Raw genomic sequence first — 23,753 nt, forward strand, 5'->3', positions numbered from 1 at the left:
TTTGCCCAGGTCTGGTGTATACACTACTTCCCTTCATGAAATCACATGAGAAGGTCAGAAAATGTTCACAGACAGCGTGCATCATCTTTTTTTCAATTCACACACAGTACACAGTAATACATTTTAAAGAGTCACTCACAGGAGCAACAAAGGCCTTGCTTGCGGACGCCCAGGAGCATGGTGTGGCAGTAGTTACAGTAGGCCGGCTTGTTGAAGTGCTTTAGTCTCCACACATGCTGCCCATCCTCCTGATCATTCTACAGGGGGCAGAGAGAAAGAGGGCATGAGAAACTAGGATGGCATGGGGGGAAGGAAAAGCCTGTATTTGAATGCGCTATCAAATTACTAAAGTATATGGAATGCCATTCAGCCATTTTCTTCCCAGTGTCCTCATGTTTGCCCTGAAGGCTGCAATGCCACGTTTGATTATAATCTGTAATAAGAATACCGTATGCTGGGCACTCTAAATACAGCGGCTATATTGGTAAGGAATTTTGTGGTTGGTGGGAACCTGGGTACCAGTTACAAAACACACACACATACACACATACACAAACAAATACACACACCAACAGGCACACACACATACACACACACAGGCATGCACATACACGAATAAATACACACACATACAAACACACACAACACACATATGGGCATGCACATACAGCAAAGTAGAGAGCAAAGTAAGGCTTTAATGTCCCCAAGGGATGATTTGGCTTTAAAAAAGAATTTAAAAATATAAATAATATACACATACGCAAGTAAATACACACACATACCTAAACAAATGTGCACACATACTTGCGCACACATACAAGCACACACAACACGGGCATGTACATATACACACACACACACACACACACACACACACACACACACACACACACACAAACACAGACTGTCTTTCTGTCTCACCGTCTCCATGCCAAGTAACACCAGAAGGGGTATAGTGGTCATTCCTCCTCTGATCCACTCCTCCAGAGTGACAGTCCCATCTTTGTCAAAATCAATCTCCTCCATCATCTCCTTCAGGATCTACACAGACACACACACACAGTGAGTGAGGTGAACTCAGACACCACGAGGCTATGCTGTAAATCCTCTACAGATATCCATATCCATTTGCATAAAATAATATTTCTTGTATGTACATAAAAATGTGCATGCATGCAAATCCTTACTGGCTGCAGCTCTGTGGAGTCCCACTCCAGATACTCTGCAACATGGACCATTTGATTGATGATGCGGTCCACTTCCTGAAGACAGGAAGAGCTAGTCACCCTCAAGTTCAGACACAACTGGATCTTTGCATGATTTAAGTCATTAAAGTTGCCTAACTGCCTGAACTGTGTTTCATGGTTCAGAACAAAAAAGGTTGACGTGAATGGATATGGATGTGTCCTACTCAAATCACAAGGCTAAGTGGGAGGCTATAAAGTGACAACACACTGACCAACCAACCAGAATTATATCACTGTGGGGATGACTACTGGTTTACTAAATAGGATACACGAATGGCCCACTACTGGCCACTCACCTGCTGACCGATGATCTATGGTCATCCAATTACATAACACATCCTACCGCCTAGCGGAGCTACTTATCCTGAGTCCGGCGCACTTACCGAGCTGTCTAGAACACCGTTGCCATCCGTGTCGTAGAGCCGGAACATGACTAGAGGAGGGCGAGAAAGCAGAGAGCCCATGATGACTCAGTTCAGTAGCAACGGCCCCCACCTATCATCCTCGGACAAAACATCCCCTGGAGAATGGGAATTCATCTGAGCCTGACGACTTCTCCCGTGGCAGGTGTCGACTGTCGCTTGTCAAAGCGCTAGCGGCAGAGATTAGCCGCTGTGTCACGGTGTTGGGGTGGCAGATTTAGCTCAGAGCTCTAAAAAAAGTCAATTGGAAATACAAGCTTAAGGCGATGTCAGTACACGGTGACAAACATGGTCATCACTGAGTTAAGCCAACCACACTCCCAACGTTTCCTGAGCACATAGGAGCTGAAACTGAATGATGGCAAAGAGGTGGACAAGAGGGTCAGGGGAAGAGCTGGTAATTTGGTGAATGGTGAGGGCAGAAAACATCGTCAGACTGTCTGCATGAGTGAGGACTCTCAGGACAATAAAAATGCGTTTGAACATATTTCTGTAGGCCTACATAACCTTTTATTGTTTTTCAAAATCTTCATCATAAAACCACATGTTCAAATATCTGAGATGACCATAACCAACATTCAGAATGTTGTCAAATGGGATTGAAAAGCTAAATAAAGTCAACACCGTGTTTTTTTTGGTGGGTATTGTTGTCCTTGAGCAAAATAGATCTCTTTTCCAGATGGCTCAAGGGTCCTTTCACATACAAATATCACAGTAAAATATCTCCTCACAACTGCCTATATCACATTATCCTTAGTTATTATGCTATCTTTTCGCTTCAATGTTTGCACTTGTAATGTTCCACATATTGTATGGTCATTCATTTGTATGTAGCTTGGTCTAAAAATAATAATTATATACTGGATAATTTGCAGTTTAGTGTCTGTTTGTTCAGTGCCTAGGCCTAGGGTGACTTCAAAAACATTTACAAATAAATCCCTCATAGTTTAATAACAACCAAATCGTTACCATCTATAAAAGTGTACTTTACCATGCAGTTTTATAATTAGACCCTTGATGCCACTTACACTCCAGTTTGTCCTCTGGTGTGCCCATCTCCAGAAGCGACAGGTAGCACACGATGTCCTTGAGGAAGACCACTTGAGGGGAGGGCAGGGGAGAGCCCTTCTGGGATGAGGGGCTCTTGTTCTGGGAGGCACTCTTCTCACTTCGCGTCCGCTCTGGAGAATAAACGAGGGATGCTTCTATTAGCGACCTCATCGTATGTAGTAGACGGACATAGGAATTATCTTCCCAACATATACATTCAGTTTGCAGTACATTTCAGTAAGATGACCACACGTTCGTTTTGGGCATCTGTCTTTTGTAGTTATTGTGTAAAAGTAGAATAGACACTGTTTTTGTCACTATCATTTTCTATACAAAGACCTCTAAAGAAAGGTTAGCCAGAGAAACAGACCAGCCAAGTTAAGGGCAACTCTGACTCCTGTATATTTCCCCCCTTTGCACTTAAGTCACTCACCAGGAGACAGGCGAGGGGATCCCGAGTTCTTTGTGGGCGCCAGGGCATTGCTACTGCCCCCCACAGGCTTGGACTGGCCGCAGGGTGAGCGGCTGTGACCCCCAGTCCCTGAGCGCTGGGAGGAGGAGCGGGAGGAGCAGGGCGATGTTGTGGCCCCCGACCCCGCTGCCGCGAGGCCAGAGTGCTCGGGGGTGTGCCTTCCCATGGCAGACAGGATGCTCTTCCCGTTCATTCCTGAGAAATAGAGGACAGGAGAGGAAGAGGAAACAAACAGAAGACGAACAATAAGAGGCAGACAAGGAGTGAAATTGAGTGACAGGGAGAGGTTGAGAAATGGAGCATGAGGGAAAGAAGAGAATGAAACAGACTGACGTTAGTTATTGTTATTAGACAATATAAAGAGATAGATAGATAGATAGAATGATATTATTGGCAAAAAAAAACAGTAAGAAAGTTAGAGAGGGCAGCGAGAGATGGTTGCCACTGATATGCAACAGATACAACTGGTTACAGATAGGCATGCTGCTATCTGAGCAACGGTGAGATGTGGGGACACAGCCGATTCAACCTGAACATCCAAATCAACACTTCCACGCGCTCATGGAAGAACCGCAGTCTCCGCTCTGTGGTTACACACAGAACACACAGATATACACTGACAGACGACACAAAGCAACACAACAGGAGGAATACTGAGGGGGCCTTCAGCTGATGGCTCAGAGGATGGACAGGATGCTCTGTTTGGAGGGGAAGGGGGGGGATATTATGGCCACACCAATGTGGTACCTGTTATTGGAGCACAGGCCACTTCGGTCTGTATAGAGATGCCTGCATCGATCGACATGGGCTCTGCAGACACAGGGGTGTAAAGAGGGGGAGGTCATGAGCAATGAGTTGTGTGCCGGGAAACACCAGGAGAGGAATGGTAAGGAAGGAAAGGGGTGTTTTTTTAGGGTGAATGCTTTGACGTATGTTTTGCTAAGCACTGGTTTTCTTTGAGTCTACTTAAAAACTTCTAACGGCAAAGTCAAAATGATCAGTGATGTTATCCGTACTCTGTTGTGCCTGATACATTATTTCAAACCTCCTTAATTTATCAGACCATGTCAAAAAATTCAGTGGTTTGCCTAAAGGTATGGAATTTCATAATGATTGAGGATTTAATTTCCCGTCTGGTGAAATATTGCTAGAGCCAGAGAACTCTTGGGGGCTTCATTTAAGCTTACAGTAAGTGAATAATGCAGAGTGTGGTCAAGGAAATGCCCCAAGAATTACCTTGTGAGATAAAATAAATTGAGGCACCTCTGACTTAATCAGTTATTTAGAAACAAGCCTTTTCGGGGACTAACTAAAACATAGACGCCTGCAACTTTAGAAGAAAGATCATTATTAATAAATACTTTACTAATATCAATTTTATCAACCACATATGCTATGTTTAACGTAAATTAGTATTTCTCACTGTCTGTTTCAGCACCAAAAGAAACTGAATCAAGACCTGCACCTTCTCCATGTTAAATGTTCACTGTTCCACCAGCTTTGAAGGCCCTTAACACTAGCACCACTAGGTGGCACTGCAGACCATAGCCTTGGCAACATCACAGATGCTGAATTGGCTGTCTACACCAGACACCACCAACAACAGGGTTAACCTCCGGTCATTTTTGCACATGGAAACTTATAAAAAAGCTGGTAACACCACACATTGGGTGAAATATCTACAGCGTGTGGACACTTTTCTTAATTACAATTACACTAAAGGTTTAATCCTCCATTAGACATGCAATATTGTCTTATATTTATATAAACTATTATTTCTTGTGAATGAAACTGCCTTTCATCTTATGTGCGTCATTTTCCACCATGCTTGCAAGTCGAAGCCTACGTCATTTGACCACTTCCAGTGTTATGCAAAAAGAAAAAATCAGACACAGTCGAAAGCCATTTGGCGCAGTGAAATGTGTGTTATTTATGGCTACCTCAGCCCAAACAATGATTGGACACACTGTGGTCCAGATCAGTCATCTAAATGCATGATTAGTCAGAAGACTTGACCATTTACGTCATCGCCTTCAGGGACATCTTGCAGATATTGATTTTTGGGTCACCGTTCCTATTTGAAAGAGAGGAGGCAAAAAACAAAACAGCAAATCGACAAATTCACTGTGAAACTCATTTCCTCCTCTCCTGTTTTTGGCCTGAGACCCCCTGACAAAGCCTGAGCCAGCCACCACCCATCTGTCACAGACACTCAGCTGCTCCACTGCAGAGCAGAATGGGTCTGCTCCAGTTTGTGCCCAGAGCCAGGATAAGGAGGAAGCATGTAACACCCAGTATTAACAGCACACTGAACTAATCAACCAGTCACCCTGCGGCACTGATTGTGTGGTCAAACAACTCCAACAGCGTGTGTATGTATGTATGTGTGTGCGTGCGCACGTTTGTGTGTGTGTGTGTGTGTGTGTGTGTGCGTGCGGGCGTGTGGGCGTGTATATGTGGTTCTGTGAAGATGCACTCTATGCAGTCCGGAGAGATGTCCACCATTTCAGACAAGAAGAGAAAAATCTCATTTGCAAGCACCACATTCCCATAAGGCCTGCCTGCTTGAGCCCTTCACATCAGCGGATGCCACTAAAAACAGATCATGTCAGCAGGTCACCGCCAGAGATTGCCCTTGGTCCCTCAGGATGCAGTGATGCCATACCAAATAAAAAAATATTAATACTAAAACTAATATACCAACACTAACTCTATACTAACAACCAGCCTAAGACTAATACCAGCACTACAACTGCAACTAATACTATTACTACTATTACTGCTGCTGCTGCTTCTACTACCACTACTATTACTATTATTATTAGTAATACTAATACTGCTACTTCTACGAACGTACAGCCTAAGCACAGGAGCAGTGAGAGGAGGAGCATAGGATATTTACCCAGCATGCCTGCTCCGGCGCGGGGAGCCTCTGGAGAACATCCTCCACCTGTCTTGCTCTTGAAAGAGGTAAAAAGGTGCTGGCACAGGTCCTCGGGAATGTCATTCTCCAGATATGTGGCCATGAAGAGCTGGAAGCCCTCATAGTCGATGGGCTGAGGAGAGACAGACACAGGCCAGACACGTGATTACAAGGAGGGAAATACCTCCACAATACTTCCACAGTGTCCCCCCCCCAATGTCCCTTGTTTGGAGACAATATTGGAGCAAGGGCTTTGTGGTGATACAGCAGACAAAAACACAGGTTTGGAGGAGCAGGGGGCTTCATAATACAGCCTTTAGAACAAGTAAAGGCTTTATATGGAACTTTACAGACATGACATCTCTGTTGTAAAAAAAGAAAACATGTGGGCTAAAGCATCGACCAGATGATCGCCAACACCTAGGCGTGCCAAAGGTGGAGAACAATATCTCTTGCAGTGGGACATTCAGTAAGTAGAGGTTAACAAATTGATTTCCCCACAGAGTATTTAGTGTACAAAGGGCAAGATAGTTAAGCAGTGGTCCACTTGGACACCGTTGGACAGATACAGAACGTAGTGGCTATTCACTGGGATGCCTCTGATTATCATGATAAGGTACTGGAACAACTCAGACAGCCAGACAAAACAGTAAGACAGCAACAACCACAATTACAATCATGCCCCGGACTGTGTATTGTCAATACTGTACTTGTATGAAAGTAGTACACATCAGTGGGCCTCAATCTGATGTATTTCAGCTGAAGTAGTACAGCATAATAACATCATAGTGTTTAATCTTTCGACTGTGAAAGTGGAGCTGACAGGTTTGCTCTTTGTCAGAATCCCCTACCTCCCCTCCTCCCACACACACACACAGACAGACACACGCCCTTCGAAACACGCCCTTCGACACACGCCCTTCGACACACGTCCTTCGACACACGTCCTTCGACACACACAGGGAAGACAAAAGACACACAGCTGAGACACAAAAAGCACAGGACGGGAACTTTTGACCTCTCGGACTGAACATGATCCCTGGCGTGTGTGTGTGTACCTCTCTCTGGGAGGGGAGAAAAAAGGCAGTGAGAGGGGGAAGTAGTGGGTTATGGGGAGGGTTATGCTGTGTTTGGGCATGCAGTCTGTAGACACAAAGAACCACAGAGCATGCAAACCCCAGAGGGCTCCAGGGGCTTACTTGGTTGAGAACGTCTTGCTTCTGTTTGGCAGTCAAAAAAGAACAGGCAGAAGGATAAAGGAAAAGATGGCGTTAACTTGTTGTCAGTGCTGCTGGGTGTGTGCACTTGTGCTGGAATTACTGTAATGATGCTGTAAACGTTGAGTCCCTACTCCTTTATTCACACAACAAGGATATAAAATGGATACAGCAGAAGTTTTGAGATGAGATTGCATGTTTGAGGTAGCTGCTCCAAAACAACTTTGTGGCTTTTTGGGGGTTCTAAAATTAGTCGTCAAAACTCTCTCCACTCTCTCCACTCTCTTGGTTTTCCTCCTTTTCTATTGTGGCTTGACTCTAACCAACACGTTTTGGGGCTTTGTTCACATTTTGCTGATTTGTTTTTCCTTGCCTTTTTTTGGGCATCACTTGCTCTGAATGAGAGAAAGACATTATAATAATGCTACAGATGCATGTGTAGCCTAAGTAGTGATGTCTGTTGACACACCAGGGCAACACTATACGTAACACTGCCTGTATTTTGGTTCAGAAAATGTGTTTGTGCATTCATGTGTGAACAAATGGACGGACGACGCATTTGGTTTTGATAGGAGGTATGTTTGTGTGTCTGCGTGTGTGTGTGTGTGTGTGTGAGTCTGCCTATGTTAGATGTAAGATGAGCCTCTGTGTGTTTTTCATACTGTGTGCACAGATGAGTCAGTGTGAGCTATGCAAGGATTTCTGCCCTCAGGAAGTGGTTAAAGGAACTCCCTTCTCGGGCAGAAAGTGGACATGGCAATATCCATAAACGTAATTACCCCAAATCAGCGTAAAACCCTTCTTTGACAGAACACGCCAACCAACTGGCCTCTCCTTCAAATAATGTGAGTAGAGGACCCAACACTGCCTGAAATTAGTAGGAAACAAGAGATTTATCACAGTCACAGTCTCATAAATCACCCTTGGGCTGAACTGATGGACACCTCTCTTACACCCCTAAAGCCCGGCGTCATGCCCATCATTGTGGGCACCCCTACACCTGCTATTTGCAGCCGAACCCCAGCTCATCCGTCAGGGAGAAATACAGGCCCTGTCACAGCGCAGGCTGGGTGAGGGAGGTGGCACTGATAGCTCTCTGATTGCCCTCTCCTCATGGCCTGGCCTGCTACGAGGCTGTGTTCAGATTGATGAGCCGTCCGCGCCCCCCCCCCCCCCTCTCGCCGATGTTCACACAAGACACGGGGTCGGCTGGGCTCGCTGGCGCCTGGGCATGCACACAGCCTCCTCTGACACCATGGCTGGGTGCTACATATCGATTCAGGGAGCTCTTACGAGGCGCCACTGACCGGCGAGCAACAAAATGGCTGTTAGTTATTCTGAGAGGAAGGCCACCAAAAGGCAACGATGATGGCGATCCAGAATTTCATGTCATACAGAAAACAAAACTAAAACTACACACTAAAATCTAAGACACACTCTAAAAGTGTGGTGTTGGGGGGTCGGTACAGAGTGACACTGCTATGTCAATGGCACGCGTGGCAGTAAACTGTAAAGCAGTAAACTAGCGATGGCACCAGCACTGGCTATTCCTCTCTCAGCTGGTCTTCAGCTGGTCTTCCTCAGCAGACAAAATGTGACAGTGGATATGGGGATGAGCTACACGGCCGTCTGCCCCTGGCTGAAACCTTGGGGGCTGTGGCACTTTGACGGTGGTCACAGGCTCTGGAAACAAGGCTATTACTCTCACATGGGGGTAGTAATCTGCTCCACTGATAACATACCTGCTCCGGGTTGTACTTGGAGAGGACACCGTTGCCATGGAACTCCTCCAGGACATCCTTCAGCTTCTTAGTAGAGTCTACAGTGAAGAGATCAAAAGGAATACATGAACACACACACACACACACACATGGACGAGGGATGCATCTGTGAGAGATGATTAGCACTGACAAGGTGAGCATGTCAACACTGATGAGGTTAGACTTTACTGAACCCACACTTAATATGTTGAGGCGACACAAAACATGTTGTAAATCCTCTCTTTCATATGCAGATTTAAATCAATAAATAAGCTAATTTAGCAGACCAAATATTGGCAGAGGCAAGCATTCAATTACAGACACAGATTGCATTGTGGTCTCCGCACTCGCAAACTTCATTCTGTTTTTTTTAGTGTGTTATGATTAGAAGAGAGCAGGGCTGGGCTAAAAGAATAGTGCTAATAAAGAAAGCTAGGCAATTACACTGCAGACAGCCGAAGAAATATCACCCTGTCATATATGCAGTGGCTTGGGCAAAAATTACTTTGACCCTCTACCACCCTCCCCCCTTCTCTCTCTCTCTGTCTCTCCCTCCCACCCCCCCTTCTCTGTCTGTCTTTGTCTCTCTCTCTTTGTCTTTCCATCCTCGTGCATTATGAGACAAATTGTGAGTCATCACTGCTATCATATCACTGCCACAGAATGCTGACGCCCTGCAGCACCTGGGGTTGTCCCTCAGTCACACACACACACACACACACACCTCAGATACATTGTGATTACACATCTCCCCAGTTACTGCTGAAAAGGACATAATCATCAGGCTGATTCCCCGCAGAATCATGAAAACAAACAAATGCTATGATTTCACAAACATCAAGATAATATACACCACTGACATAACAGAACAAACAACATACAAAAATCTACTTAACACGCTAGGTAGCACCTTAATTTGTTCTTGGTTTTAATCATGACATGCCTCTCTAAATCAGATGTAAAATGGAGAGCGAAAAAAACAGAGTTGTTGCACTTGGTGTATATGTGTGACGGGTGGGAGTGAGATAAGTGAGTCACCTGTTTCCTAGCGAGTCACTTGATACTCCCTTCATGTGACCGGAAGAAACGCAGGTAAATAGCACACCGCAAGTTCATTCTTTTGTTTGAATTAAGAGCGCGGCAAACGCAGTGGTGAGAGCACTGTTGGAATGGGGATTCTGCCGGTGGTGATTTTACGTGAAGCGGGTAAGGAGAAGCGTTCTTTTAAACAGGTTATGCATAGCTCAATTAACATGTAGCCTATGCTTACTGGTGGTTGTGTTTTAAATGGGGTTTTATGACGGTAAATGTGATGTGTATTAAACATTGTAAATTGTGGGATGTAAATGGGAAATGTATGTACTGCTCTGTATTGAATATGCACTTATTGTCTTTGTAGTGCACCGTGCTTAAAATACTTTGTTCCGGTCTACATTCTATGCAACAGCACAGACGTACAGGTACTAATTGAATGAATTCTTAAACGATTAGCATTTAAATCTAGTACGTTTGATGGGCATGTGGCTAATGTGTGGTTTGTTACTTACAGGAGTCATTTGTAGCCACTGTTTTTCCCTACCTTAGATTTATATTAAATACGAAATTAGTGGGGTGGAACATTTAAACCACATTCGCTGTTCCAGTGCAACTAGTATTAAGCCAGCAGCTCAAGGCTTGCCTTGGCGGTTATGTTCTGCTACAATGTGTGCCTTTTACATTTACATTTACATTTTACATTTAGCAGACGCTTTTATCCAAAGCGACTTACGTATGTATACACATTTACACTAATGGCACACTGCACATAATTAATCACACCAAAAGAGAGCACTCTCACTGCAAAGGAATGAAAAGAAAAGAGTAGGCTCAGCCAAACACAATAAATAAATAAATAACCAAACACAACTTGGAGGTGGTTTCACACACACACGGTCAAAAGGCACACATTGTAGCAGGTGGTGTGCAATTCTGCCTGGCTACTTGTATATATTTTTGTTATATTGTTTTTTTTTTCCTTTTTGGAGGTGGTTATTCAAAAGGCATTAGATAGGCAGGAAAAACAGTGGTTACCACGAGGAAGATTCATCACACTTCGCTCTCAAGGTTGGCTTTCTCATCGTACAACATGTCTGATACCCTGGAGGAACAGGTTAGGGCTTTGACTGAGCTGGTTAAACAGCTTCAAGCTGATAACCAGCAACTTAGAGGGCAAGCAGGTCCTTCAAATATATCAGACTCTGACCAGGATCTTCCCAACAATCCTACTAGGCCAACCCCTGTTGAGCGTCTGGTGTGTGTACCACGAGAAAGAAAATGTTCAAGGTTTTCGGGTAAAATGTCTGTTGATAATATGTCTGTAGAGGACTGGATTGAGGAAGCAAAGCGGTCATTGGCAGTCCGTTCTATGTCTAAACTTGAGCAGGCTTTGTTTTTGTACGATGTCTTGGATGGGGAAGCTAAGCAGGAGATAAAGTTAAGTCCAGCAGCTGATCGCAATGACCCACAGAGAATTTTTACCATCTTGAAAAATAACTTCCGTTGCTCCAAATCTCTTAATGCTTTGTACCGCCAGTTTTATCACCGCCGGCAGTTTGAAAGTGAATCTGTGAGGGAATATTCCCATGTTTTAATGGAGTTAATGGAACAGATAAAGGAGAGGGACGAGGATTTAGAGCAGTCGGATCGCATCCTCCGTGACCAGTTTGTCGAAGGTCTCCGTAATGATAAACTTCAGGGTGACTTGCTGGATAGAATCTCAGCCAACCAGCGTTTACATTTTAGGGATATACGCAATGAAGCTCTTGATTGGCTTAATAGGCGCACACAGACCACCCCCCGAGCCCGTGCATATTCCTGCAATTCCTATGAGGCAGACACTAATGCAGTTACAGCCAGTCCCTCCTCTGAGTTGACAGAGCTGAAGGAGTGCCTTCGCAAACAGCAGTCCCAGCTAGATGCAATTTTAACTCAACTAGGACAGTCACGCAGTATTACCAGTTCCACTTACAGACCGGCAGCAGCTCAGCCTAGGCCCTACAAATTCCAGGCAGATGGGAAGCCCATATGCCTACGTTATAATCAAGCTGGCCATATAGCTAGAATGTGCAGGGCTTTCATTCCAGGGGGTCAGGGGGTCAGGGGGTGGCAACACGGAGTGACTACCATGGGGGAGAGCAGACGGGGGCATCCGCCAACAGTGTGATGAGGCAGGAAAACTAGCGCCCTCCGGTGTTGGGAGCTTGGCACCAGGAGGGGGTTTGTTGGGCTCAAAACAGAAGACCTCATCTACTAATACCCCTCTTATTGGAAGTTGTCCAGTCATTGACATTCGTCTTGGGTGTACTTACACGCTGCCTCCTCGACACCGGCTCCATGGTAACAACGGTGACTGAGAGCTTTTTCCGGCAGCATGTACAACCTCAGACCACTGAAACAATGCAGCCATGTGATTGGCTACAGCTTAAAGCGGCTAATGGGCTAGCCATTCCCTACTTGGGTTACCTTGAGCTTGACTTAGAGGTGCTGGGCAAAACTCTCCCAAAGATAGGAGTGTTAGTGGTTAGAGATGCACTGGACGCCACCACGCGGCAACAGAAGATATCTGTGCCAGGCCTGCTGGGGATGAACGCTATTAGCCCCTGCTACCAGGAACTGTTCAAGGAACATGGGCAGGATCTTTTCCATTGTCCGCCAGTACAGACCGCGGAGAATGGATGGAAACGAGCTTTATCTGAATGCCAAAGCTTGGAGCGTATCTCTGGCTCTGGGTGCATTGGGAAGGCAGTAGTACAGCCAGGTCCCACCCTTCGTATACCCGCTGGGTGCCTTAAGTTTGTGCAGGCCACCTGCTCTCTTGTCCCAGGTCCTATTATGTCATGCTTTCTCGAGCCCCTGCCCTATGGAGAAGGTCGATTGCCTGTGAATCTCCTTATCTCGTCTGCCTTATTGCCCATTACTCAGGGCAAAGTGAATGTAACAGTGGTTAATGTGGGGACAGAAAATCAGTGGCTCCAACCCCGCACTACACTGGGAACCCTTCACATAGTGGACCCCACCTCCGGTGATGGTACAGGTGATGAGCAGGTAGCTCTTGTTCAAGCAGCAGGGGTTAGCACCATAGCCTCTGTAGATTTCAGGGGAGTACATTGGCCAAACCTTTCAGTTTCACAACAGCAGGAAGCTAGGGCCCTCCTAGAGCAGTACCGAGGGGTATTCAGTGAACATGACGGGGACTTGGGTTGTACAGCACTAGTCCAACATGAGATGCACTTAGAGGATACAGCTCCAGTACGGCAACGTTACCGGCGTCTGCCTCCATCTCAGTTTGCACAAGTCAAGGCTCATGTACAAGAACTGGTAGGGAAGGGGATCGTCCAACCTAGTTGTAGTCCATACGCTTCACCTATCGTAGTGGTCCAAAAGAAAGATGGTACAATCCGCCTTTGTGTGGACTATAGACAACTCAATGCCAAAACAAGGAAGGATGCATACCCTCTTCCAAGAATAGAGGAATCCTTGGACGCACTGACAGGTGCCACACTGTTCTCCACTCTAGACCTGGCCTCTGGATACCATCAAGTCACCATGGCTGAGAGGGATAAAGATAAAACTGCCTTCTGTACACCCTTCGGGTTATTTGAATTTAATCGCATGCCCTTTGGCCTATGTAACGCCCCTAGTACGTTCCAGCGCCTGATGGAACGAATCTTTAGCGACCAAAGTTTCCACTCCTTGCTGTTGTACTTGGATGATATCGTGATCTTTTCATCCTCGTTTCAACAGCATTTACAACGGCTAGAAGTGGTCTTAGGTAGGCTCAAAGAACACAACTTAAAACTTAAATTGAGCAAATGCCATTTTTTCCAAGAGGAAGTGCAATATTTAGGGCATGTTATATCGGCTCGTGGTGTGGCGACTGACCCAGATAAGATCCAGACTGTCCTGCAGTGGAAGCGCCCTACCACCCTGACCGACCTGCGTTCATTCTTGGGGTTCGCCTCTTATTACCGCAGGTTCGTGGCAGGCTTTGCCAAACATGCAGGGCCTTTACACAAGCTTGTAGCAGAAGTCCAAGGGAAGGGAAAGAAGAGGGGTGGAGCTAATGCCATGCTGGGAAATCTCTGGAATGACCACTGTGAACAAGCGTTTGAGACACTAAAACAGGAACTTGTAAGTGCCCCAGTTCTCAAGTATGCAGACTTTTCAAAGCCATTTGTCCTTGAAATAGATGCCAGTCACCAGGGCCTGGGGGCTGTCCTGTCTCAGGAGGTGGACAGGAAGAGACGACCCATTGCCTTCGCCAGTAGAACCTTGCGGCCATCTGAAAGAAATATGTCGAACTACAGTTCAATGAAGCTAGAGTTTCTGGCATTGAAATGGGCGGTGATGGAGCGGTTCAGAGAATATCTGCTCGGGGCCAAATTTGTTGTCTATACAGACAACAATCCCTTAAGCCACCTGCAGACTGCCAAGTTAGCTGCCGTTGAACAGAGGTGGGCCTCCCAGTTGGCAGTTTTCGACTTTCAGTTGAAATATCGCCCTGGTACAGCAAACCGGAATGCCGACGCCCTGTCACGTCAGAATCGTGATCTGTCCACACAGCTTGTTACAGCCTTGGTCTCTGGCATTACGGTTCCATTGGAGTTAAGGGTGCCCGAGGTACTACCAGAACACCTGGCACAACAAGCAGTGATCGCCACCATCGATGCAGCTCCCATCCGCTTGCCAGCAGACCTACGAGCACTCCAGGCAAAAGACTCAGTGATTGGTGCCTTTTTGGTGTACTGGAGGAGGGCCCAGCCGCCAAATAGGCAGGAGAGAACACAGGAAGCCGAGATGGTACTGGAGCTAGCTCGTCAGTGGCGCAGAATCCGAGAGCAAGATGGCATCTTGTATCGTGAGATTCAACAACCCCCAGCGCGGGACCTCAAACTACAGCTACTACTACCCAAAGTGCTGCACAAGGAGGTATTAACAAGCTTGCATGATAATCATGGCCACCAAGGGGTGGAAAGGACCACTGAACTAGTCTGTCAGAGGTGTTACTGGCCTAAGATGCGTCGGGACGTTGAGCAGTGGTGCAAAGAATGCGAGCGGTGCACTCTAGCCAAGGGAGTGGTTCCTACTGCCCGCACTTATGCAGGCCACCTATTGGCCACCAAACCCCTGGAAGTTGTCGCCATTGACTTTTCAACCCTGGAAAAAGCCAGTAATGGCTATGAAAATGTCCTCATTGTTACTGATGTGTTTTCCAAATTCACCCAGGCCTACCCAACTGCTAATCAGCAGGCAGAGACTGTGGCCAAGGTTCTTACGGAAAAGTGGTTCTACTCCTTTGGGGTGCCAAAAAGAATCCACTCAGACCAAGGCCGGTCCTTTGAGGGAGAATTGCTGAAGCGCCTGTGCAAGTTGTATGGGATTAACAAAAGCAGAACCACCCCCTATCATCCGCAAGGTAACGGGCAATGTGAACGTTTTAATCGTACACTCCACGACCTTTTACGGACCCTGCCCCCTGAGAAGAAGAAAAGGTGGCCCCAAGCTCTTCCACACTTGCTGTTTGCATACAACACATCTGTCCATCAATCCACAGGTCACTCCCCATATGAGCTCATGTTTGGGCAGAAGCCCCAACTTCCGGTGGATTTCCTGCTGGGGCTGGGAGCAGAAGATCCAGATAACACACCTCCAACCGATTGGGTAACTACCCACAAAGAACATCTGGCCGAAATCTACGCTGACGCCAAGAGCCGTCTGGAGGCAGCAGCGACCACCAGAGAACGTTACGGTCAGCCTCCACCCCCCCTTCTAGTGAATGCCAGGGTGTATCGTAGAAGCCATCCACTCGGCCGGCATAAAATCCAAGATCTGTGGGACCCAAGAGCATACCGAGTGGTGAAATGCCGGGACGACAAGGGGCTGGTGTATCATATTACACCTGAAGATGGATTGGGTCCAGACATGAATGTCCACCGCTCGGAGTTAAAAGCTCTGCCAGGCCAGGATAAACCACCGGTGGATGCTCTTGTGGACGTTCCATGTGGCACAGCAGAAAACGATGACCGACCAAAGGCCAATGAAAAGGATGAGGATGAGGTGTGGTTCCAAGTTCTACCTAATCAGCCAGATACAAGGCCTTGCTGTGAAGCTGGACAAGATGGGACACTGGCTGGACAACAAATGCCCAGCTATTGCCCGTCACAAGGTGACTCGGAAACCCCAATGACAACAGTAGGTGGCACAGGTAGCTCCTCTCCAGAGGTGGGGTCAGACTCACCCCAAGAAATTATGCCGTTGGGAGAAGACCCAGTGAGACGCCCAAGACGGGCACGAGCAGGCCAACACTCCAACCCCTTCCGGTTGCCACAGTCAGCTACCCAACACCTGGAGGGCCAACAAAACACCATTCAGTCAGTTAACCTTATCCCCAGCTGTTATTTTAGGCCATGGCATTAGAAAGAATTTGATCACCGGTACCGGGACGGTTACCTTTCAAAGTGGGGGGAATATGTGACGGGTGGGAGTGGGATAAGTGAGTCACCTGTTTCCTAGCGAGTCACTTGACACTCCCTTCATGTGACCGGAAGAAACGCAGGTAAATAGCACACCGCAAGTTCATTCTTTTGTTTGAATTAAGAGTGCGGCAAACGCAGTGGTGAGAGCACTGTTGGAATGGGGATTCTGCCGGTGGTGATTTTACGTGAAGCGGGTAAGGAGAAGCGTTCTTTTAAACAGGTTATGCATAGCTCAATTAACATGTAGCCTATGCTTACTGGTGGTTGTGTTTTAAATGGGGTTTTATGACGGTAAATGTGATGTGTATTAAACATTGTAAATTGTGGGATGTAAATGGGAAATGTATGTGTCAGCCTACTGGGAATGTATGGGTGAATGTAAGGGTGTGGTTCTGGGTTGGGTGATTAGCGTGCTGTGACATTTATTGATTGTGGTGGCATTTATGTGTTTGCTGTGATCTTGCATGTTCACTACATATTGCGTGATCTTTTGTGCACCGTGTGAGTGGCATGGACTACCGTTTCCCACATAGACTTCCCATGAGCTGGCAAATCACCTAATCACTTCCACCTGGACTAATTACCTGGACTAATGATGAACTACCAATGAACGGGATCGAGGGGCAAGAGGACGACTATAAAAGGAGGGAGCTGCAACCACACTGGGTGCCCGGCGGGGACCACGAGTCAACGGACGAATGAGTCAACGGACGAACGAACAAGCGAACAAGCTGCAACGTAGAAGCAGACGAGAGCACGCCATCATACCGGAGAACTCCGGTTGTTGGGTGATCCACGCTCATAAATCCCTGAGCGAAGGGACGTAAGCTTTTCTTTTATCTTTATACATATTCCATGGTTACTGTGTACGTGGCCTGCGGAGTGCTGATCCCTTGCCCTGGTTATCCGAGGTCTGCCGTTTGCCGTTTCCGGAACCGACGAAAACTACACTGCTGAACCATTGGAACTACGAGAAGCCAACGTTGTAGACAACTCAACGTTCACGATATCCGGCGCAAAGGAAAGTAAAACTTTCCATCCTGATTCTATTACGTTGGATATTGTAATAATAGAGTTCTGATTACTTGTTGTACTGTGTTGTATGTGGAGGCCGCGACTGACGTCACTGGGGGAGTCCAGGGAATCCCGTCGGCTTGAGGGGGGCGTTGCCCACGACGTTACACCAAGCTATCCACATTGAACAGATCACGGCCCGGTTTTCTGCAAAGGGTTCACTGTTTACGACAGCTCGCAACTGGACTATCTTGTGGAGATTGCTTGGATTTTAAGATGCTTTTAACACTTAAATTATAGTCAATGTTTTAATTCCAAATAAAGATATTTATATACGGCTCCCTTGTGGTACTTCTGTGTCCTGGGCATTCCGAAAAATCTAAAGAGGCGGCCATACGGCTGACATATGTACTGCTCTGTATTGAATATGCACTTATTGTCTTTGTAGTGCACCGTGCTTAAAATACTTTGTTCCGGTCTACATTCTATGCAACAGCACAGACGTACAGGTACTAATTGAATGAATTCTTAAACGATTAGCATTTAAATCTAGTACGTTTGATGGGCATGTGGCTAATGTGTGGTTTGTTACTTACAGGAGTCATTTGTAGCCACTGTTTTTCCCTACCTTAGATTTATATTAAATACGAAATTAGTGGGGTGGAACATTTAAACCACATTCGCTGTTCCAGTGCAACTAGTATTAAGCCAGCAGCTCAAGGCTTGCCTTGGCGGTTATGTTCTGCTACAATGTGTGCCTTTTGACCGTGTGTGTGTGAAACCACCTCCAAGTTGTGTTTGGTTATTTATTTATTTATTGTGTTTGGCTGAGCCTACTCTTTTCTTTTCATTCCTTTGCAGTGAGAGTGCTCTCTTTTGGTGTGATTAATTATGATTTGATAGCTCTGTCACTATTGACATATTCGTGTCCTTTCGTTATCTTAAGTTTGTAGCAGGCATAGTAGCCTAACCGCAGCTCTGGTGCTGCTTGGTATTAGTGGCTTGTGTAAGCACTTTATGGGAATTGTGCAATATTGTATCACTATTTATATACAAGCTATTTATTGCCACACTGATCTTAAGTATTTATTGATAAGCATCTATTTATATCTCTGCCTCCAAATAAGACATCAGCAAATAAAGTGCATTATTTTCATACGCCGCCTCCTTTCCTCATTCATTTAATTGAATAACCCATAGTGGGGAATACCGGGTCCACGACACCCTTGTCCTAGCTAATTCTGATTCTTAGCCAAGCTTCAGTCTGGTATAGGTTACATATGTTACATGTGTGCACACGTTCACACATACACATATTACGTACGCACAAACGTATACAATAGCGAAGGTCAATAGCGATGGGAAACTAAGCAAATTCAGATCACATTAGATCTCTTTCATGTCCTGCTGTATTGCAGGCCTGTGTATGAGAGGGTGTACAAGTGAGATGGAGAGTGTGTTTGGTGTCACATGCATAACAGTGTGTGTGATCGTGGCTTGTTGAGAACAGATGACAAAGAGTTTGATCATTAACACCACAGAGACAAAATAAACAAGCCCTTTAGCGCCTGCTTCCAGTCTGCTCAGCCTGAGAGAGCGAATATGTACACAAACACACTCACGTGTACACACACACACACACACTGAATCTCCTTCTGCAACCAAGCATCTCCTCTCCAACAGATGCTCAAAAATATGCAAGCCTGCATCTACATTTTCAGGGCCCTGCGTCATCAGTGTCACACACTTACGGTGGGAAAAGTTCAGGATACATTTTACATCACGGCAGGTTTGAATTTTTTAACAGGAACCCATTTTAAACAGCCAGTGTGAATTCTTGGCTCAAGTTGCACCTCCATGCAAACCCTGTGCAGTGTCCTTCACATTTCTGGTTATCTCTTGGACACTTTTACGGTCTCAAGGTTGCCCAATAGGTGACAATCTTTATGATGGCACGTCTAGTGTAATTGCAACATTTCTCTCAAGAATGAAATCTACATGAAGCGCATGAAAGTCAGCATGTTTTATGGTGACCCTACTCTGAGCTGTCTTTTCCGAGTAATTTCCCTCTTGAACTGTCCTCATCCAAAGCCAAAAAAAAAAACTCAACATGGTGACTAAGATCTAAGTCAGGAGAGGATTTTGAGTGCTGAGAGTTTAGTATTCCAAAAGAGGGAAAGACTAGCACACAGGGAGTGATTTAAGAGTACCTTCAAAAGATAGCATCTGACAGTTGCCAAGGAGCAGATTTAGAGAGGCACATTTAGTTCCTCTGTGAATTACGCCACGAAACAAGGCTGAGAGTTCTGATCGGGAGAATGAGTCTGTGTAAATCAGTGTGGACATCACCCCTCCCATTGGAAGAATGTCATCACACCTCTTTTCTCTGCGTCGTCAAGCTCACTCCCACTCTCCTTAGAGATGTGATATACTCTACCAATTAGCATGACCATCCCATAATACATCAACACGCTACCCACCAAAAAAGGATCTGACAATAGCTGTATGAGCTATTACCATAGAAATCTTTACATGGTAACTGTCAGAATGTTCCAGTTAGGGGGTGGGGGGTGGGGGTAGGGGGGGTGTTCCAGGAACAAGGACAAAGAGAAAGCTTAAATCAGAGATACTGGTGAGGGTTAAAAGAGCTTTCATAAATCATGTGAAGAGCTCATAAATTGAAAAGGACCGTTAGAAGTGCCATTTTCCGCATAAATCCATCAAACCATTTAACCTATTAAATGATACTTCAGAACCTCATCGGGTATATTTCTGATGTCTGTGATTTTTGGTCTATCTCAAGACCTACCCTCTCCACATTATAAGGCAAACTGTGAATTAACTAAACAATGTGTGGCTGTATGACAAAGTAAACACCAAAAATAACTGATGGAAGTGTTTCAAATACATTTCCAACCACATATACTGTTGCACATTTCTGGTATCATTTGGGGGAACAGCCATTTTCAGATTTTAATTCGCCTCCGTCTATGATGGTAATGGCAGGGTCCATAATGCTGCAATTGCCCATTTGGAGAAGGTAATCACATTGGCAGAATGTATTTCCTGTGAAGAAATGGATGCCGGTCTGTTAGATACTCACACTCACTGTACTTCTGCAGCTGAGCAAACTCTGCCGGACTCAGACACACCCAGCTGCAATCCCCCATCTCACACTGCATGTGTGTGTGTGTTTGTGTGTGTGTGTGTGTGAATGATTGTTTGGATCTATATGTTTACGTGAGTATATGTCTGTGAGGTGCGTATGCGTGTGAGCATGTGTGTATATGTGTATGTGCTAAATACAGTATCTACATGAGTGTGTGTGTGTGTGTGTGTATGTGTTACAGTGTATGTGGTTGACTATTTGGGTGAGTGTTCGGGGTGTATTATGTGTATGTGAGTGTGTGAGAGTGTATGGATAATATGAGTGTGTACGTGTGTATGTATAATGAGAGTGTGTGTGTGTGTGTGTGTGTGTGTGTGTGTGTGTGTGAATAGAGTTTGTGTGCGTGTGTTGCAGGTGACAGTGATTATCCCTCGTTCAGGTGCACTGAGGGGCCGCTGTGCAGGGCTGGCCACATCCCGGCTCCCTGCCTGCTGAGCTGGTGGAGGAGACGTGTCATCTGAATCAACCGAGAGGAGAGGCAGAGGAGAACAAACGAGGGCTGACTGCCAGGGGGGGTGGTGAGGGATCAGAGGAAAGGTACGGGTGTCAAGGTCAGGCTCCAATGAGGAAGAGGCTGAGGAAGAGGTGCAGGCTGAGGCTGGAGGATGTGACGGCTCAGGGCACCTGCCAGAGGCATGCAGGGAGAGGTGTCGTGTCCACCGGGGAGATCACAGCTGGGCCTGATAATCTCTCCGTTAACCTACAGAGAGGGGGAGAGAGAGAGAGAGAGTGAGAGAGCGGTAGAGAAAGAGAGAGAAAAAGAGGAGGAGGAGAGAGAGAGAGAGAGAGAGAGAGAGAGAGAGAGAGAGAGAGAGAGAAGAATGCTTCAGGAGTCCAAAATTTTACTTTACATCAACAGCTCTACTTGAACAGCATAGATACACATCTGTATACTCACACACATACGCACATCAGAATGTAAGGGAAAGTAGAAAGGGAAAAGATGGTCTGCTCTTTCCACTGACTGCCGGTGTAGAAGGCAGCACAAAGCACTATGGTGGTTTCCTTTTGTCATACGATAAGCCCAACCCTAACCAGCCAAATAGCATCAACTCCCACAACCGAGTTCTGCTGAAAAGTTCAAAGGGCCAGGCACACAGTGAGTCACATGGCCTTCCCCTGTCTCTGAGCATGACAGAAATCAATGCAATGCTCTCTCTTTCTCTCATTGCCTCTCCCCTCTCTCTCTCTCTCTTACTCCGTCTCTCTTTCTCTCTCTCTCTCTCTCTTTCTCTCTCTCTCTCTCTCACTGCCTCTCCCCTATTTCTCTCTCTCTCTCTTTCTGACTCTCTCTTACTCCGTCTCTCTCTCTCTCTCTGCCACTCCTCTTTCTCTCTGTCTAACACAAAGCATCAACAACTACCTCCAGCCACAGCTACAGGCACAGACAGGAAGAGAAGGGTAGAGGATGAGTGTGAGAGCCAGAGCCTTAGAGGGAACATGAAATGACAGTCCCTACTATGAGTTATCTTTATTTATAGGCTGTGTGGATAGGTGGTGGTGGCTTGCATTTAAAACCAGTTGAGAAGTAGATTTGTATCACTAACTGATTGTGGCAGCAAGGGGATCCACCAGCCAAATGTGTAGGCTAAACCTTAGACAGCCTCTTTAAACAAAATTCAAACACAGGGCCATAAAAGAGCAGTAATCAATGGCAAGACTACTGTGTGTGTGTGTGTGTGTGTGTGTGTGTGTGTGTGTGTGTGTGTGTGTGTGTGTGTGTGTGTGTGTGTGTGTGTGTGTGTGTGTGTGTGTGTATGGTATACCACAGACACTCAAGTCATGTGTAGGATGTCGGATCGCAGGTCTGAGTTGGTTTGCACACAAAACACCACCAGAAAGTCATAGCCTTAGGGAGTGCACTTCCATGTGTCAGATAAACACCTCTGCATCATGGGTGGAAGAGGTCATGCAATATGACCAAGTATGAATGTGAATCATCATTTCTCATGTGTGCACCAGATGAGTGATCATTTCCTCTGTTTTCTCTATTTGCTACTTGGTCCCCAGAGAATGAGAGAGGGAGAGTTAGAGAGAGAGAGAGAGAGAGAGAGATAGATAGATGAGAGAGAGAGAGAGGAAGAATGTCCCCAGAGAGAAGCATCTGAATCAGTCTGGGGAATGAGGCTTGCAAGACCATTATCAAACAGCTCTTCACTGGAGCACCCATCAGTCATGCATACCCATATCAATACACACACACACACACACACACACACACACACACACACACACACACACACACACACACACACAGTGATGATAAAGAATGAGAAAGAGAGAGAGCGAGAATGGCATTTTCATCTGTCTCTATTTGATCTGCTCACTCACAGAAATCTACAGATACGCACAAAACTGAATATTCCTGTATTAAGGTACACCAGTATGCTATTATGTTGAAGGAAATGCACAGTAACTATATGCATATGTATGTATTGGATGGATGGATGGATAAATAGATGTATCCATTACTGATTTTTGTATTTGAATGATTGATGATTGATTTATTTGTTCGACGTCTTCCATCCAGTCTCTGCCACTCCAGATGTCTATTGTGAAGATACGCAACATCACTCTCCACCGCCATACACCGCACAGCAAAATAGCAAAATAGCAAACATGCATTCATTTAAAATCCGTACACTTGGCTCCAGTTGTGTTGATTACGTATGGATTTCAAGCACTCTGCCAGGGGAGTGAGCCACACTCTGCAAGCCGTACTGAAGATTCCACAATGTTGTCACGTCGCTGTCTAACAACAACTTCAAAGGCCAACCAATCAGAATGATTTACTTAGCACAGCTAAATTCAAATTTGAATGCCCCGCTAAGCATTTCAATAGCCATCACAAAGTAAAATATGCCCAAATGTGTCCAAGTATGGTTAAAAAAAAAGTTCAAATGGTTAGATATGGAGCTCACCCCTGAACCGATGACACATGAATAGATGATTTCTATACAACATT

At 45.8% G+C, this 23,753-nt stretch overlaps 1 protein-coding gene across 5 annotated transcripts in view; it reads right to left on the minus strand.

Annotated features, from left to right (window-relative positions):
• LOC105893156 (diacylglycerol kinase beta) overlaps nucleotides 1-21,894 on the minus strand; it is a 75,867-nt gene extending 53,973 nt beyond the window's left edge. Inside the window, exons 1-12 of one of the 5 annotated variants that reach the window (XM_042710123.1) lie at nucleotides 21,687-21,894; nucleotides 20,723-21,488; nucleotides 9,074-9,150; nucleotides 7,314-7,334; nucleotides 6,094-6,247; nucleotides 3,939-4,001; nucleotides 3,153-3,386; nucleotides 2,698-2,850; nucleotides 1,631-1,680; nucleotides 1,188-1,262; nucleotides 922-1,041; nucleotides 140-257 (exon numbers count right to left, since the gene is read on the minus strand). In XM_042710123.1, the coding sequence (XP_042566057.1) occupies nucleotides 140-257; nucleotides 922-1,041; nucleotides 1,188-1,262; nucleotides 1,631-1,680; nucleotides 2,698-2,850; nucleotides 3,153-3,386; nucleotides 3,939-4,001; nucleotides 6,094-6,247; nucleotides 7,314-7,334; nucleotides 9,074-9,150; nucleotides 20,723-20,801 (1,144 nt within the window). In that variant the 5' untranslated portion in view covers nucleotides 20,802-21,488; nucleotides 21,687-21,894. Of the gene's footprint in view, nucleotides 1-139; nucleotides 258-921; nucleotides 1,042-1,187; nucleotides 1,263-1,630; nucleotides 1,681-2,697; nucleotides 2,851-3,152; nucleotides 3,387-3,938; nucleotides 4,002-6,093; nucleotides 6,248-7,313; nucleotides 7,335-9,073; nucleotides 9,151-20,722; nucleotides 21,518-21,686 lie in introns of those variants that run through there. The other 4 variants (XM_031585190.2, XM_031585206.2, XM_031585195.2 and 1 more) reach the window with 4 other exon arrangements.
• Between the last annotated feature and the right edge of the window lie 1,859 nt (nucleotides 21,895-23,753).

The sequence above is a fragment of the Clupea harengus genome, chromosome 2 (assembly GCF_900700415.2).
Source record: "Clupea harengus chromosome 2, Ch_v2.0.2, whole genome shotgun sequence".
In the NCBI taxonomy this organism is placed as follows: domain Eukaryota; kingdom Metazoa; phylum Chordata; class Actinopteri; order Clupeiformes; family Clupeidae; genus Clupea; species Clupea harengus.